Source organism: Gymnoscopelus microlampas, assembly GCF_963454915.1.
Source record: "Gymnoscopelus microlampas genome assembly, chromosome: 22".
NCBI lineage: Eukaryota > Metazoa > Chordata > Actinopteri > Myctophiformes > Myctophidae > Gymnoscopelus > Gymnoscopelus microlampas.
The window spans coordinates 32,450,932-32,467,824 of NC_139959.1; the positions used below are offsets into that span (position 1 = coordinate 32,450,932).

The 16,893-nt window shown below is 40.9% G+C and overlaps 1 protein-coding gene across 4 annotated transcripts in view; it reads right to left on the reverse strand.

Moving 5' to 3' along the window:
• Positions 1–3,271: 3,271 nt before the first annotated feature.
• Positions 3,272–16,893, reverse strand: part of phldb2b (pleckstrin homology-like domain, family B, member 2b) — a 102,330-nt gene continuing 88,708 nt past the window's right edge. For 3 of the 4 annotated variants that reach the window (XM_084049169.1, XM_084049170.1, XM_084049171.1), the window contains 5 exons: positions 12,588–12,678; positions 11,578–11,724; positions 10,503–10,722; positions 10,014–10,099; positions 3,273–7,382 (listed from right to left, as the gene is read on the reverse strand). In XM_084049169.1, coding sequence (XP_083905295.1) covers positions 7,242–7,382; positions 10,014–10,099; positions 10,503–10,722; positions 11,578–11,724; positions 12,588–12,678 — 685 coding nt within the window. In that variant the 3' untranslated portion in view covers positions 3,273–7,241. Of the gene's footprint in view, positions 7,383–10,013; positions 10,100–10,502; positions 10,723–11,577; positions 11,725–12,587; positions 12,679–16,893 lie in introns of all 4 variants that reach the window. The other variant, XM_084049168.1, reaches the window with a different exon arrangement.

Genomic DNA, 16,893 nt, shown 5'->3' on the forward strand with positions numbered 1-16,893 from the left:
AATTAAAAGTAATGACAACCTCCGTATAAATGTAGTGGAGTCAAAGGTATATTTGTCTTTGAAATGCAGCGGAGTAAAAAAAAACTTCAGTAAAGTGCAAATATTCAAAAGATGCACTTAAGTACAGTATTCAAGTAAATGTACATTAAATGTACATACATTACTACTCTCTCCACCACCGGGCTTTATGGTATGTTTACCGCATATTTATGGACAATGAATCGAATAATAATTTACTGATCTTTTTTTTCTCCATATAGATGGAATTTCAATAAGAAATATAGCTGCAAGCAGCGATAATACAGGGCCAGACATGGAAACTAGAGAGAGAGAGAGAGAGAGAGAGAGAGAGAGAGAGAGAGAGAGAGAGATGGATACTGAGAGACATGGATACTGGAGAGAGAGAGATGGAAACTGGAGAGAGAGAGAGAGAGAGAGATAGAAACGGAATAGATGAGAGAGAGAGAGAGAGAGAGAGAGAGAGAGAGAGAGAGAGAGAGAGAGAGAGACATGGAAACGGAATAGATTGATGAGAGAGAGAGAGAGAGCGCCATGGAAACGGAATAGATTGAAGAGAGACATGGAAACGGAATAGATTGATGAGAGAGAGAGATGAAAACAGAATGGATTGATTGGACATCTCAACCTATTGCCCTTAACAGGAATCGAACTCTCAACCTTCGGACTAATAGGCTGCAACACTACCTATAGTGCTATAGTTTTGTCCAGGCTGATGTTGTCTATTGAAGATCATAAACTCTTGCCTTCTGTCATGAACCAAGCCAACACTAAGATCACTCGTTCACAAACCATTTACCAATAGAGAAATTGTATGTCTCCTCGCAACCGAAAACAGTGAAAGCAGCCGATCTACAAGCTCAGAAACACGTTGCTATCTGAAAGGTTTTGAGATTGTAGATCGGCTATTTTCAGAATGAAGTATGTCATACGTTGAAAAACGTACTCTCAAATATGCATTTCAGGTTATCTTTACCATTTGCACATGTATTCATTGATACAGTCATGTTGTTTGCAATTCAACTTAAATGAAGTCTGCAAGTGAGGCTTGAACTGATGACCTTGAGATTGTGAGGCACTCATTTAAGGGAGACGCCATTGGACCAACAGACAAGGAACTGTGAAAAAGGAGATCACACAGATGATACAGTTTCACGCAAATAGCTGAAAAATCCTGGGTTTAAGTGTTTTTCAAACTGCTCAAAATTGCGGACAATCTAAGGGCGGAGCTTACTGGTCAAAGCGATAGATGTGTTCCTCATGAGTCAAGGCACAAGTGTAAGCAAGTTTCACGACTTTGGGCCAAACGAGGCATGACTTTTGCCTGTTTAAAGTTTGCATTTTCAAAAAATTGCTATAGCGCCCCCCTTTGGCCAATTGGAATGAGATTGGTTTCAGTGATATTTGGAATGACTCTCTACATTACTGCAACGTTTCAAAGAAATGTGAGTCTTGCATATATGTGTTAGGGGCAGATGAATAATTTTCATAAAACTGCAATAGTTAAAATCTATGGAATCCTGGGATTTTGGAGCAATCTGCACGAAACGTTTAATACTTGAACTTTGGACCTCTGCCGACATAATGATGGGAGCGGATTTTCCATAAGTGAAAAAATGCAGAAGTTAGGAGCCAATGGCTGTTTTTCATATAATTCAAAATGGTGGGCGATCTAAAGGTCAGAGGTCAAAAGTCAGACCACAAAAGTTGTCGGGCATGAAGAGACGCATGTGTGTATCGAAGTTTCATGGTTGTAGGTCAAACAGGGCATGAGTTGTACCTGTTCAAAGTTGGCACTTTCAATTGAGTGCTATAGCGCCACCCTTTGACGAATGAGTGTGAGAATTATTTCTTGGTAGTTTTTCATGAGCATCTACCATATGGCCGGGTTTCGTAAAAAGCGTATGCACGGTTAAGCCAGAACTGGCAAAAACAAGTATTTTTCAAACTGCTCAAAATTGCGGAAAATCTAAGGGCGGAGCTTAATGGTCAAATCGATACGTGTGTTCCTCATGAGTCAAGGCACATGTGTAAGCAAGTTTCACGACTTTCGGCCAAACGAGGCATGACTTATGCCTGTTTAAAGTCTGCATTTTCAAAAAATTGCTATAGCGCCCCCCTTTGGCCAATTGGAGTAAGATTGGTTTCAGTGATATTTGGAATGACCCTGTACATTTCTGCAAAGTTTCAAAGAAATGTGAGTCTGCATGTATGTTTTAGGCGCAGATGAATATTTTTCATAAAACTGCAATAGTTAAAATCTATGGAATCCTAGGATTTTGGAGCAATCTGCACGAAACGTTTAACACTTGAACTTTGGACCTCTGCCGACAACTTCTAGGCGGCGGAATTTCCATAAGTGAAAAAATGCAGAAGTTAGGAGCCAATGACTGTTTTTCATATAATTCAAAATGGTGGGAGATCTAAAGGTCAGAGGTCAAAAGTCAGAGTGTGAAAGTTGTTCAGCATGAGGAGACGCATATGTGTATCCAAGTTTCATGGCTGTAGGTCAAACAGGGCATGAGTTGTACCTGTTCAAAGTTGGCATTTTCAATTGAGTGCTATAGCGCCACCTTTGGGCGAAAGATTGTGAGAATAATTTTTTTATCGTTTTTCATGACCATCTACCATATGGCCGAGTTTCGTAAAAAGCGACAGCACGGTTCAGCCAGAACTGCGAAAAGTGGCAGAAGAAGAAGAAGAAGAAGAAGAAGAAGAAGAAGTGACAGAATACTGGCAATAACAAAACAGGTACAGAGCTGAGAGCTCTGTCCCTGTAATTCAAGAAAACCAGGATGTTACCTGAGTGCATTGCCCACAACAACCCTGTGTGTGTGTGTGTGTGTGTGTGTGTGTGTGTGTGTGTGTGTGTGAAAGAAAGAGAGATAACTCTTCTAATCTGCATTACTGCTCAAGCATATTAGTATACTTACAGCTGTAACCAGCATGTCCTGCAAAATCCTAAATATTTTAATTAAGTGGATAGTTTTGGACATATTTTGTTGCAAGCGTGCATTTATTTTCTTGTTTTATTTGATGGCCTTCCTGCCCTGGCATTTGTGCCCTCAAACAATTGTCAAGTGTGGAAAGAGTTTTTTTTTTGTAACAGAGTGGCCGAAGAAAAAAAGATATTCTACCTTGTTTTTCTTTAAGTATTGTAGGGTTTTCAGAGGAAATACACAATTATGTGCACTGCCTCTTCAAGAGTATGTGCAGCACATAACATAAGGATAAGTAAAAACATCTAAACAAAATGGTAAAATATATATTGTTTTTTTATTGTCCATACGGAAATAAAAAAAAGTAAGGTACATGCATTGTTATAGCATAAATAGCGTATGATCAGAATGATACAGGTAAAAAAAAAAAGGAAAAAAAAGAAACTTATTAGGAAATGTCATGGAACAGTCCACAGTAACAGCCCCCTCTGCTGATGGGAACGAGTAACTACATGTTTGTTACATCCTGAAGGAACACGTGGTCTGAAAACTGACCTTTCAGTTTGATAAACCTTTCATAATAATAAAAAAGATTGTTCGAGAGGACCAAACAATCTAAACATAAATAGATCTTACTATATATTTTTGGTCAATCTGAGAAGATCAAGAGCCACACAGTCATAATGATGAAGTGGGTTTTCTCCCACGGCGAGTCTGTCACAGGCCTAATCTTTAGGGCAATGACATAGTCAACGGAAACTACAAATAAAAAAGGAAAGGCATCATATTTTTACAATAATAACAAAATAATATTACAAATCTCTTCTCTCAATGATATACAGTACAGATCAGGCATCTTGATGTAATTTAGTCACCAGTGAAAATGATGAAGTGGCAATCAAAGCAATGAAAGCCAGGGGACCAAAGCAGCATAATGGTTAAAATAACTGCCCATCAGTGGGATACTCTGTGGCGTGTCCATTGTGTACCATAGGCTTCCATTATCTGATATTTCAACCCTCCTTTTTGTTAAATCACTGGGTTTTCATTCCAATAGATATACAGATAGATCTAGTTATAGTCAGGGTTTCATATGTAAAAACAAACAAACAAAAGCATTCTCACTCTCAAGTCATACAATACAGTATGACAGTTGGACCAAAATCTGACCAATGTGTTAACACGATGGGACGCCATTCAAGCTGCATACCGATAGCCATCTGCAATGGTAAATGGACTGCATTTATATAGTGCCTTTCTAGTCTTTCCAAAGCGCTTTACAATGTACTTCACATTCACCCATTCAAGAAACTATGCAAGCTGCTCATCGGGAGAAGTTAGGGGTTCAGTGTCTCGCTCAAGGCCACTTTGACACTTAGCCAGGAGGAGCCGGCCGTTCTACCTCCTGAGGCACTGCAGAGAAATGTAGGGTTGTCCGATATTGGCTTTTTTACCGATAACCGATATACCGATATTGTCCAACTCTTAATTACCGATACCGATATCAACCGATACCGATATATGCGGGGATTAGGGTAAGCTCAAATTTCATATCACACACACCATATACAGTAAGAACTCCTGTAACTTATTTATAAAGCAAAAAAAAAAAAAATTCTTCAAAAACCGATACCGATATTTTCCCGATAACAATTTTTATGCTAATATCGGCCGATAATATCGGGAGGCCGATAATATCGGACATCCCTAGAGAAATGGAAACCGAAAGCCCTCTATACTATAGTATAACACTATAATGCGACAGGACTGTGGCGCCAACGTCTGATGCAGGAGAGTCTCGTAGTGTCAAACGGGTTGCTTGCGTCAAATCCTGTCCCAATTCGTCACCCGTTTGACGCAACGGGTGTGAGAATGCATTGGCTTTTGCCCAGAAGATGGACACCAGGGTTAATGTGGTTAACATTATATATTTTGATTGATATTATCAAACATATCAGACTACAGCTTACATTTCCCAAAAGGAAATGTACGTATAAAATGCAGGGATAAAATATATTCCCACCGGCCAGCAAAATGAATGAAAGAGGGGGGATATGGATTCCCCCCAGCAAATATTATCCTGGGATACTTGGAAAAGCATGTGAAAAACAATGATAATATATGAAAAGGGCTGTACATGTGAGAATGTCTCATAATACCATCTCTAATTAAACTACAACGTGGAGACCACATTTACAAACGAAAATCACAATTTTGTTTCAAAAGAAACAAGGCGTCCTTTCTTATGTAATTCCATGTGTTGGAAACAACTATCTGATCTGTCTTTATAGGCGAACAGCCTTGGTGTCATTATTGATATTGTGGCAACATAAGAGTGCTATGAACCCCCGTATCTTGAATGAAACTGTCACATATTACACTATTAGTAGATAAAGGCACTAGTTTCAATGGGTAATAAGGCAATATATGGTTCTGGTATGGAAGGATAGCACCTTGGATCTACAGAATGTGACAAAGTCAGTAAACGAAATTGCCTATATAGTACACACGCATAAGAGGCACGTCTCAGCAATTATGCAATGCATATCAAAATACATACAATGACATGACACAGTTTAAGACCTGAGGATGACAGTAACGTTTCTCCTGAAGCTGCAACTGCAATGGAGCGGAGCAATTATCACATTATATGAAACAATATTCTTTCATTATTACATTTCTGCTAATGCGTGGTATGCTTTCTCCCCACGCATGAAAAGGTCTAGAAAAACAGCTACACAGGCAAACGTGTAGTGTTATATGAACAAATCATTTTCCATCACACACACAGAACTATTAATTTCATTGATTCCTAGTGTACTGTCAGCATAATGTAATACTAAGCATCTGACCCAAGTTCAGTATTGACAATGGTCAAAGGCACGCACAGGCAAAATAAATCCTTGTAGAAGAATAAAATAATGATTTGGTCTGAAGAGAAACAGACAATGATGCCATCAAAAATACAATGTTTCCACATACAATTTTCAATGTGTAAATGACGCAACAATCAAAATAACGGAAAAAGAGAAGAGATTAAACTGTTGTTTACCAACAATATCTAGTTCCAGCAAGAAAAAGTGAGTCACTGCTGCTTTAGAGCACTGGTTCTCAAGGTGGGGTCTGGTCTTTGAGGGGGTTCCAGGAGGTCCCCAGGGAACTGATTGATAGATAGAAATTAGTCGATCAACAAAAAAAGGGTTTTAGAGGTGTCAGTCATATCTGTACACTTGTTTATGATTGGAGAATTCTTATATAGTCAAACATTATACTGTTTTAACAAAGTTGTTATCACTAATCTTGAGAAAAGGTGTTATAATTTATATGGCTGGCTGAATAACAATTACATTGGGAATTCTTTTTGTAGCATTAGCTTACTTTGGCAAAAACAAAGAGGATCTAGACTAGAGCTTACTGCATTTTCCTCCCAAGGAAGATCCTTGGTGCATCAAAATGTGTGTCTACTATATAAAGTCCTAGTTGTAAAACAGGAGAAATTGTGAGCGTCACAAAGCCATGAAACTTCATATACTACAACTCTAACTCAACATCTGACATGGGGTGCAATTTGTTGGTCAAAGGTCAAGATCAATTATTGATTAACACATTGTTACGTAACTCCTGAATGAATTGTTCATTGCGCTTGAAAGCTTGTCTCGAGCCATTTCACTTCCCTGCTGTTTTCCTAGATGACATAAGATATTTATGTTAATTGGCGGCAAAGTTTGGCATTTCACGGCTCAACTACTGCACACCTTTAGTTTTCATGACCTTTCTGACGTAGTATGCATAGGTATATAATATTATTTTAGACATTGCACTTGGTACAAATTTCTAGGATTTAGTCCAAAGCGCCTTGATGTGAGTTGGCTTATTTGATGACCCATAGAACCGATGACTTATTTGGCGGTATGCTGGTTTTGCCTTGACACAAGGGAACCAGCCAGATTGCCCCAAAATATTATTATTATAGCTAGTATAGGTATTTCAGCTAATATATTTTTCTGCCTTAAATTAACACACTGCAAACCCTGGCCATTTTGTACTGCAGGCAGACGAAAGCAATTACTGAAAGGAAACACAAAGTCTACTCAACGCTGCTCTTCTCGCCACACTCCAGGAAATGTGTAAATCCCTTGATGCAGATGACACGTCTATCCGTATAAGTTGAACAATTACAAAAATAGAAAAAGTCAACCAAAGGTCAATAAGACACAGGTGTCGGAAATTAGTCCTGGCTCGCGTTTGCGCATCGGCGATATCCCTCTGCCCCTGTCCTCGGCACTACACCATGAACTGGGTGTAACCCTCCGCGCCGGTGACAATCACATCCATCCAGATCCTCATGGCTTCCGGAGAGGGCGCGACCATGTAATAGACCCTGTCATGAGTCTTTACACTGAAGGTCAGGGAGGGATTGGGGCTCTGTCAGAGAGAGAGAGAGAGAGGGTTCTTATAGTTAACGTCAACTTACGAAAATAACGAAAACTAAACATTTTAGTTAACTGGAATAAAAACTAAAACGAGACTTTACAAAAAAATCACACCCTGTGTGAAGGAAGCGGTGCCTTTGGGGCGGGGCTTAACTCATTTCAGTTCGTCCCTATTGGTGGTCTGAGTCGACTTACCAAATTTGTACTTGGTAGCATGCTGCAAACTGGAATGATGGCTGTTTAAAGCCCAGCCAATGGGCAGACAGAGGGGGCGGGGCTTAAGTAATTACAGTTCGTCCCTATTGCTGGTTTTAGTCCATGTACAAAATTTGTACTCCGTAGCATGCTGCGAACTTGAGTTATGGCTGTTTGAAGGCCAGCCAATGGGAAGACAGAGGGGGCGGGGCTTCAGCAATTCATGCTGGTCCCTATTGGTGGTCTAAGTCCACATACCAAATGTGGACTTGGTGGCATGCTGCAAACTGGAGTTATAGCTGTTTAAAATCCCGTGCTCATCCCGTGCTCATACGGGCGCTGGGGGTCCCTGGACCCCTCTTTGATAACGTCAGCAAGTCATGCGCCTCGCTATTGGTGGTGTAAGTCCACATACCAAATTTGGACTTGGTGGCAGGCTTCAAACTGGAGTTATAGCTGTTTAAAATCCCGTGCCCTAAACGGGCGGACTGACATAGCATACGCGGGGGGTCCCTGGACCCCGCTTTGATAACTTCAGCAATTCATGCTCGTCCCTATTGGTGGTGTAAGTCCACATACCAAATTTGGACTTGGTGGCAGGCTTCAAACTGGAGTTATAGCTGTTTAAAATCCCGTGCCCTAAACGGGCGGACGGACATAACATACGCGGGGGGTCCCTGGACCCCTCTTTGCTAACTTCAGCAAGTCATGCTCGTCCCTATTGGTGGTCTAAGTCCACATACCATATTTGGACTTGGTGGCATGCTGCAATCTGGAGTTATAGCTGTGTAAAATCCCGTGCTCATCATCCCGTGCTGATACGGACGGACGGACGGACATACGGACAAAGTCAAGCTTAGAGCGGTTGGCACCGCTAAAAATCTGAAACTGCAATGTGTTTTGTCTTTGTCAATAGCCAATATCTTTCCTCAAAAATAATGAAAATAGGCGATCTACAAGCTCACAACGCGTCACATTGCGAGGCATTGTGAGCTTGTAGATCGAACCTTGGAGAGAGAGGGGGGAGGTGAAAATAGATAAAGGGACGAAGATAGAGTGAAAGTGGGGAGGAGACGGGAAGAATGGAGGGTGGGGAGGTTTATAGGAAGGATGGGAGGGTGGAAAGGGAGAAGATCAAGAGGGAGATAGAGAGGTTATGGGATAGGAAAACACTGGGATTGAGAGAAAAATTGAGAAGAAGACTTAAATGGAAGAGCACATTAACCTCATGAATCCTAGATCAGTGGTTCTCAACCTGTGACATACTGACTTGCAAGGATCTTGCAAGTCAGTATGTCACAGTATCATGGCCAGTATCATGGCAAGTATCATGGTCAGTGTCATGGTCAGTATCATGGTCAGTATCATGGTCAGTATCATGTCAGTATCATGGTCAGTATCATGGTCAGTATCATGGTCAGTATCATGTCAGTATCATGGTCAGTATAATGGTCAGTATCATGGTCAGTATCATGTCAGTATCATGGTCAGTATCATGGTCAGTATCATGGTCAGTATCATGTCAGTATCATGGTCAGTATAATGGTCAATATCATGTCAGTATCATGGTCAATATCATGGTCAATATCATGGTCAGTATCATGGTCAGTATCATGTCAGTATCATGGTCAGTATCATGTCAGTATCATGTCAGTATCATGGTCAGTATCATGGTCAGTATCATGGTCAGCATCATGGTCAGTATCATGTCAGTATCATGGCAGTATCATGGTCAATATCATGGTCAGTATCATGGTCAGTATCATTTCAGTATCATGGTCAGTATCATGTCAGTATCATGGTCAGCATCATGGTCAGTATCATGTCAGTATCATGGCAGTATCATGGTCAATATCATGGTCAGTATCATTTCAGTATCATGGTCAATATCATGGTCAATATCATGGTCAGTATCCTGTCAGTATCATTGTCAGTATCATGTCAGTATCATGGTCAATATCATGTCGAGTAAGTGAAGTCGAGTGTCAAAGTTCAAGTTTACTAAGTTCAAGTTTACAGTATCATGTCAGTATCCTGTCAGTATCATGGTCAGTATCATGGTCAGTATCCTGTCAGTATCATGTCAGTATCATGGTCAATATCATGTCGAGTAAGTGAAGTCGAGTGTCAAAGTTCAAGTTTACTAAGTATTGAGAGTTTAAGTGATTAAATGTTTGACAAAAAAAACAATTTGACAAAAAAAAAAAATCTGCAACACACTTTTATACAACATGTTCTCATGTTTGTTCTCAGCTGAAAATGTATTCATTTAAACATAATTATATTGCTGATATGATAATAAAAACAATTGATAACAAACAAAAAAATGTTTGTTCTCAGCTAAGGCTTCCTTGGCCTGAAAAAAGTTGAAGACCCCTGCTCAACAGTGCCTGCTCAACAGTGGTCATACATTCAAACACACACATACCTTGTGTGCGTTCTTCAAGTGGTCGTAATATACTTCCTCAATGGCCTGGAAATAAATGACCCCTTTCAGCTTGGCTTCATGCTTGTCTGGAGGAGAGACAATAACACAAACACATTACACCAGTGCTGAATGACAGAGACAGAAAACACAAATGTATTTTCTTTAACTGTGTGTGTATGTGTGTGTGTGTGTGTGTGTGTGTGTGTGTGTGTGTGTGTGTGTGTGTGTGTGTGTGTGTGTGTGTGTGTGTGTGTGTGTGTGTGTGTGTGTGTGTGTGTGTGAGAGTCTGTTAGTCTAGTTATTATGCATGTAATTTGTCTGTATACCTTCTGTGTATTTGTGCCTTTGTGCAAGCATGTGTGCTTGCGTGTGTCTGTCTAGTCTTTGCATGTTTTTGTATGCATACATGTACATCACATGTGTGCATGCTTTTACATACACACACACGCACACACACACACACATGCGCGCGCTTATATTCCCTCCTACCTGCGTAGTAGGACAGCGTACGTCGGTTGCGGTCGAAGACGAACCAGCGTTTCTTCCAGGTTTTGATCTTGCCTCCCATCTTGATCAGGTATCCGCGGCAGGTCTTCTCCGTGATGGACAGGTGGAAGCAGGTGTCCGCACTGTGGCCCGCCGACTCGATGTGGGACCGCAGGTCGAAGTCGTCTTTGCGCACCGGCAGATAGCGGGTCAGGGGCCGAGACTGGAGATGAGAGGTTCAAAAGGCTTTGTTCAGACCGGTGTTGATTTTGAGAACAAATTTTGATTTTGTTTTAGTCATAGTCTTTTGAATACATTTCCGTGATAGTTTTAGTCATATTTTAGTCATCTGAAATGTTTTAGTTTTAGTCGACTAAATCTACAGTTGATTTAGTTGACTAAAATGTACTTTTGGTGGGCCGTGATGCCATCGAAATGGCAGAATTTCAGTTAGCTGCATGCCGAAAATAGCAGATCTACAAGCTCACAACGTGTCGCGCTGCGGCGCGTTGTGAGCTTGTAGATCTGCTATTTTCGGTCCGTCACAACCGCGCGCACCCATGATGACTTGTCTTAGTTCTACTGGATCTCTTCTTTTAGTCTTAGTTTTAGCCATCGTAGCTTAGTTTTTATTTCGTTTTTATTTCGTCATAGTTTTAGTCGACGAAATCAACACTGGTTCAGACTGCAGATTGCAAATCCCATTTTGTCGCTGTCGGGCAGAAACCTCTTATGTTTTTTCCCGTAAATGAATGCCCTACTTGATCATACTACTGCGTCACACAAAAGCATCAAAAGTATAGCATATCTGAAAGCGCGAAACGCTGCGCGAAGCGACGCGTTTTGAGCTTGTAGATCTGTGTCCCCGCACTGAGGAGCTCAAAGCCCAGCCATAATATCATGCTTACACCCTCGGAGACCCAGCGCACAAAAAACATCTGTTTAGACGTGTAGACTGGGCCTGAGACACAACTTTAGAAATTGGATTTGTATCGCATTTCAAAGAACTCTAAAACAGCCCCTTAAGTGGTTAAACATCATCCACGTTAAGAGCCCTCCATCGTTGCGTCTCTCTCACCTGTGCCCTCTGTTTCTCTCGTAGCTTCACCTCCCGGTCGATGAGCTTCTGTCTCCTGGTCGTCTCGTCCTGCAGTCGCTTCTCCAGCTCCTCTCTTCGTCTCCTCTCCTCGTCAAAGGCTTGCTTTCGTACCTCCATCTCTAGCTCCTACAGGGTTGGAACATGTACACGTTACAGCTTTTGCATCGCGTTTGCATTTTCAATACGAAACCTTTCCAGCGAAGCATTTTGATTGGTCGAAAATATGCCACATCACCGTAAATATCACTCCACCACTGATACACAGAGAAATATGAACACATTCACATGGTAACAGAGACGCTAAACTGTCAACTTAACGCTGCATTATATAACTTTCCTATTTGAACTCGGATCTCCTGTGCAAGAGCTGAAGTTTTTATTACCACTGAGCTACTTGCTCAGAGGAGAAATTCAATTCTGACCTTCAGGTCAACATTTGTGTCGAAGGTTGTGTCTAACCTAGACACGGGATCTAAATGTCTCAATAGAAGAGCAGGGACACCAAATACAACCACCTCAATTGTATAAGTTATAGTAAACTCTACCATACCGATTAGACAAAATGAAATGTTATTCACAAAATAAAATGACATGATACCACTTTAACGTCACTTTGCTAATAGGAATATAAAGCACTACTTAATTACTTGATAATCTCTAGTTCTCACCATTACATGTATGTCTTTAAAGAGTCAAATTAAGTAAAAAATAGACAGTAATCACTATATTAGATTTGAGGGACTTCTTTACTGCTATTATTGCCATACGGGTAGCATATACTATTTGGATTATATAGTGGTTATGTAGTTGCACTGTTGATGAGAAATAAGCAATGGAAACAAATTTCATCTCACAAAGCTTGACTGTATATCTGGCTTATTATGTAATGAGAGAAACGTATTGCTGATGAAACATGATGCCGCAATAGTGTGGGGGTAAAATGTCAGTGGATGTGTGCGTGTGCGTGTGTGTGTGTGTGTGTGCGTGACCTTGTGTTCTAGGAGACGGTTCTTCTCGAGCTGTGCTTCTCTCAGTAGACGTTCCATCTCCTCCAGTTTGGCCACGTTGGACGTACTGGCACTGGAACCCACAACACATACATACAGTCACATATATAACAATACACATTGTACAGCCAGCTAATCATGGCACACGGTCAAGACAAAGCAGAACACACACACACACACACACACACACTCTTTCTCTCTCTCTATGATACATTCCAGCAGAAATGAATACTTGGATAATGTGCGTGTGTATGTTGGCTGTAGTAACAGAAGTCTGCTGCTTATCATTTCCACTTCAAAAGGAACACCTGGGATGAATTAAACTATACCTCCTTGGCTCCTTCCCTCTCGTCTTTCTTTCCTCTCCTCTTTTCTCTCACTACACCTAATTCACTCCACCCACACAGGTGCACCCCACACTGTCTCTCTCTCTCCCTTTCTCTCTCTCTCTCTCACCTTATTCCTCCCATCTCTGGGAGTCTCTGCCACTCACCTACAGTATAGCAATGATTACTAAGGAAATATAGAGCTATTTTTCAACAAAGAAATATCACTTACACCACCTTTAACCCCCCTGGGATAAGTCAAAGTTACATCCCTCATCTTAATTGTATGGCTTGTTTTGCAAAGGACAGACGAAGCCATGATACCTGATTCCAAGTGACCTAATGCAGTGGTTCCCAAACGTTTTAGCTCAAGAGCCAAAATAGAAATGTGACGTGTGCGTCACATTTCTATTTTGACCCAAACAGTCAAAATAGAAGATCTGCTATTTTCTGTGTTAAAACCACTTAAACTCTAATTTATACAGTGATCACCCTCCCCTGTGCCAATGTTGGCACCCGTGCCTAAGGTTGTCTACCCCTGCTGTACATCATAGCTTCGCAGAGCATTCTGTTTGGCATTTGAACCAAAGGCACAGAATACACTGATTACTGTGCGTGTGCGTGTGCGTGTGCGTGTGCGTGAGAGAGAGAGAGAGAGCGAGAGCGAGTGGTTGTTTGCATTGGATCAAAGAGGAAATCAACAGGATCTGTGAACAGGATGTTAAGGCAATCAGGGGATCAGACCATATCTCTCTCTCTCTCTCTCTCTCTCCTTGCTTTTCTCCCTTTTACTTTTCCTCTCTCTCTTCTTCAAAGCTTTGCACCCTGCTTCTCTCGTTCCATCTCCTGATTTCCCTCTCTCTCAGCCTCCAGCACCTAGATAGACAGCACTGTCTATGTGTGTCCCAGCACAGCAGACCTAGACTCGTTCCAGATCTACCAGTTCATAGCAGCTGGTATACACATGACATGCATTCCCAGTTGGGCCTAGGAAATGCGTGTGTGTGTGTGTGTGTGTGTGTGTGTGTGTGTGTGTGTGTGTGTGTGTGTGTGTGTGTGTGTGTGTGTGTGTGTGTGTGTGGTAAACCGATACACAATGTGTTTCAGTGCTGCTGTCACAACATTGTTAAGATGAATGGTGCACATTAGACTTAGTCTAAACAAACCACACAGAGAGAGAGAGAGAGAGAGAGAGAGAGAGAGAGAGAGAGAGAGAGAGAGAGGGGGGGGGTGTACAGGAAGGAGATAGACATATATGGTGTGAGAGAGAGAGAGAGAGAGAAAAATAAAGCATGGAAGTGTATCAGAGAAAAGAGGGGAGGGTTTGGAGAGTAGAGGGGTGGCAAAAAATAAAGAGAGACATTGGATGAGCGAAAAAGAGAGAGAAGCCGAGAAAACAAAGCAGGGGTGAAGGAGAGAGGGGAGAGGATGAAAGGAAAGAACTCTTTCCCGCTCTCTGGAATATCTCTGTTTCAAACAACGACACTTTAACGTGGACAATAAACTGTTGTACTGGCATTGAGACTTCACTATTAGTCAGACCAATGCAAGTAAAGTTAGACCACCACTGGTATGTCTGTTTCTTTTAACCCATTAAGACCTGAAGCCAATTCTACAAATTTCTTCTAAATCCCAACAGTATTCTGAAAAACGTAAGTTTCTATATCAGTGGTGCTCAAACATTTTCATGTCAAGGACCCCCAAAATTATATGTATTTTGCCGGCAACCCCCATCTCAAAATATTTTGTTCCAGGGACCCCAAGAAGCAAAGATTTGAGTTAGAAATGTTTGCTTTAAAAGAATATATATTCAAAGATGTGCAAACGCTTTCGCGATTTTTTTTTCTCAAATAAAAAAATTACATGCGTCTTAATGGTTAACAGACACTTTGTCAAATACACTCTTGTGTTTTAGTGGAGATAAAAAAAGTATTTGGCTGCTGAGAAATGTGAGGGTTGCATTGACGTTTGGTGTCTAATCCACACATCCAGCCCACACTTTGACAAAATGACACCTAGCTGCACAATATGAAAACTGTTTACGGTATTACATGGTAGTACGTGTTTCCAAAAACGATTTCCTATATAATTGGAGAGAGGGGGAGATGGATGTTCCTCCTTCTGATTCAGGAATATCCAACTCTCCCTCCAATTATTGCAATGACAGGCAATTGATTCATTGTTCCGGGGTTACAGTAACTGATAACTGCTACACATTACATTAAAGGCAAAAAAGGAACATTCAGGACATTACAAAAACATTGCACACTTTAAAACAATGCAATAGTGATCACAAATATTGACAATGCAACCGACATTAAAAGTCTGTTTGTTTATGTCAATATTCTATGATAATAATAAAAAACTACGCCTAACCCAAAGTACCAGCAACTAATCTCATTGTCTTACTGTTTTCAATGTGTGACATCAACTAGTCAGTCCCGCCAGGATTATGCAATTATGGCATCACATAAAATTATGCAAAACTTTGCGTTTTTCTCCAACCCCTGCTATTATGTCCACGTATTTTCGATAAAATGTTTTACAGTTCTGCTTATCGAGACAAATTTGTGTGTTTTAGGCAACATGGACAAAACCTTTTAGGCACATGAACAATTCTTTAGTCATTCTTCATCGATTAATCTACCATCATTACTAATCCATCCAAATTATTGGTACAATACAATTATAGCCCCAAAAGAAATGCACTTTTGCTGCTGCATTGTCATTTCTAATTACTGTTGCAATTCTTCAAAGTGGCACAAAAACCCTTCATGTTCAATTGCATTCTTTAGTGAAAGCCCGCCGCAAAAGGTGCAAATGCCATCATTTTGTTAAACAAATGCTGCATAATCCTGGAGGGACAGACTCCAGCACTGTATCCATCTCTTCTCCATCCCTCGTTTCCCCACCTCTTTCCTCCCCACGATCACTCACTCCATCATTATCCATCCTCTCCAACGGAATGCTAACATTTGAATTATACGCGTGGCTGTGTCACGCGCCAAAAAAACAGCCGATCTACAAGCTCTCAACGTGTTGCACATCAGCTATTTTCAGCATGCGATAAAGCCATGCAGTGGTGGGAAAAGTACTCAAATGTTTTACTTAAGTAAAAGTACCAATACTGCAATATGGAAATACTCTGTTACAAGTAAAAGTCCAGAATTCAAAATTTACTTGAGTAAAAGAACAAAAGTATTGGCATAAAAACGTACTTAAAGTACCAAAAGTAAAAGGACTAGAATGTTTGAAAATAGCAGATCTACAAGCTCACAATGCGACGTGTTGTGAGCTTGTACAGTAGATCTGCTATTTTCAAATAGCCTAGGTATAAAATAGGGCTAAAGTGGTTAATGTTTTATAATATAATAATTGATAATTGCAAAGTAACTAAAGTTTTCAAATAATTGCAGTGGAGTAAAAGTACAATATTTGCCTCTGAGATGCAGTGGAGTAGAAGTAAAAGTACAGAAAATTGGAAATACTCCAGTAAAGTAAAAAATACCTCAAAATTGTACTTGAGTACATGTATTTAGTTACTTTACACCACTGCTCTTACCTCCGTCTATGAGAAGGAACTACACTCATGGTCATCGTAGCCCAGGTCAAATCTGGCCCGGCGTGGATTTCAATTAAGACTTCAAATATTCCCACTATTCCACGAGCGTTTGGTTAATTGCTACATGTGTTCCTCCTCAAGAATGAACACCTCGCTGGCGGGATGCGGCGAATGAAGCGCTCCCTGAGTATTTTCAAGTGCTCAAAACCCGTTGAACTTCTATTTCATCCAGTTTACCCCCCCCCATGCACCCATTCCAGTCAAATCCAATCCAATCCATTTCAGGTAAAGCTCCATCCAGTACAAACGCAACACAATCCTAATGCAGCCCAAGCTGAGAATCACAGAGCCGATGTGTTCCCACTTTGACTGTGGAGAGGGGGTCAACCTGCAAATGGGT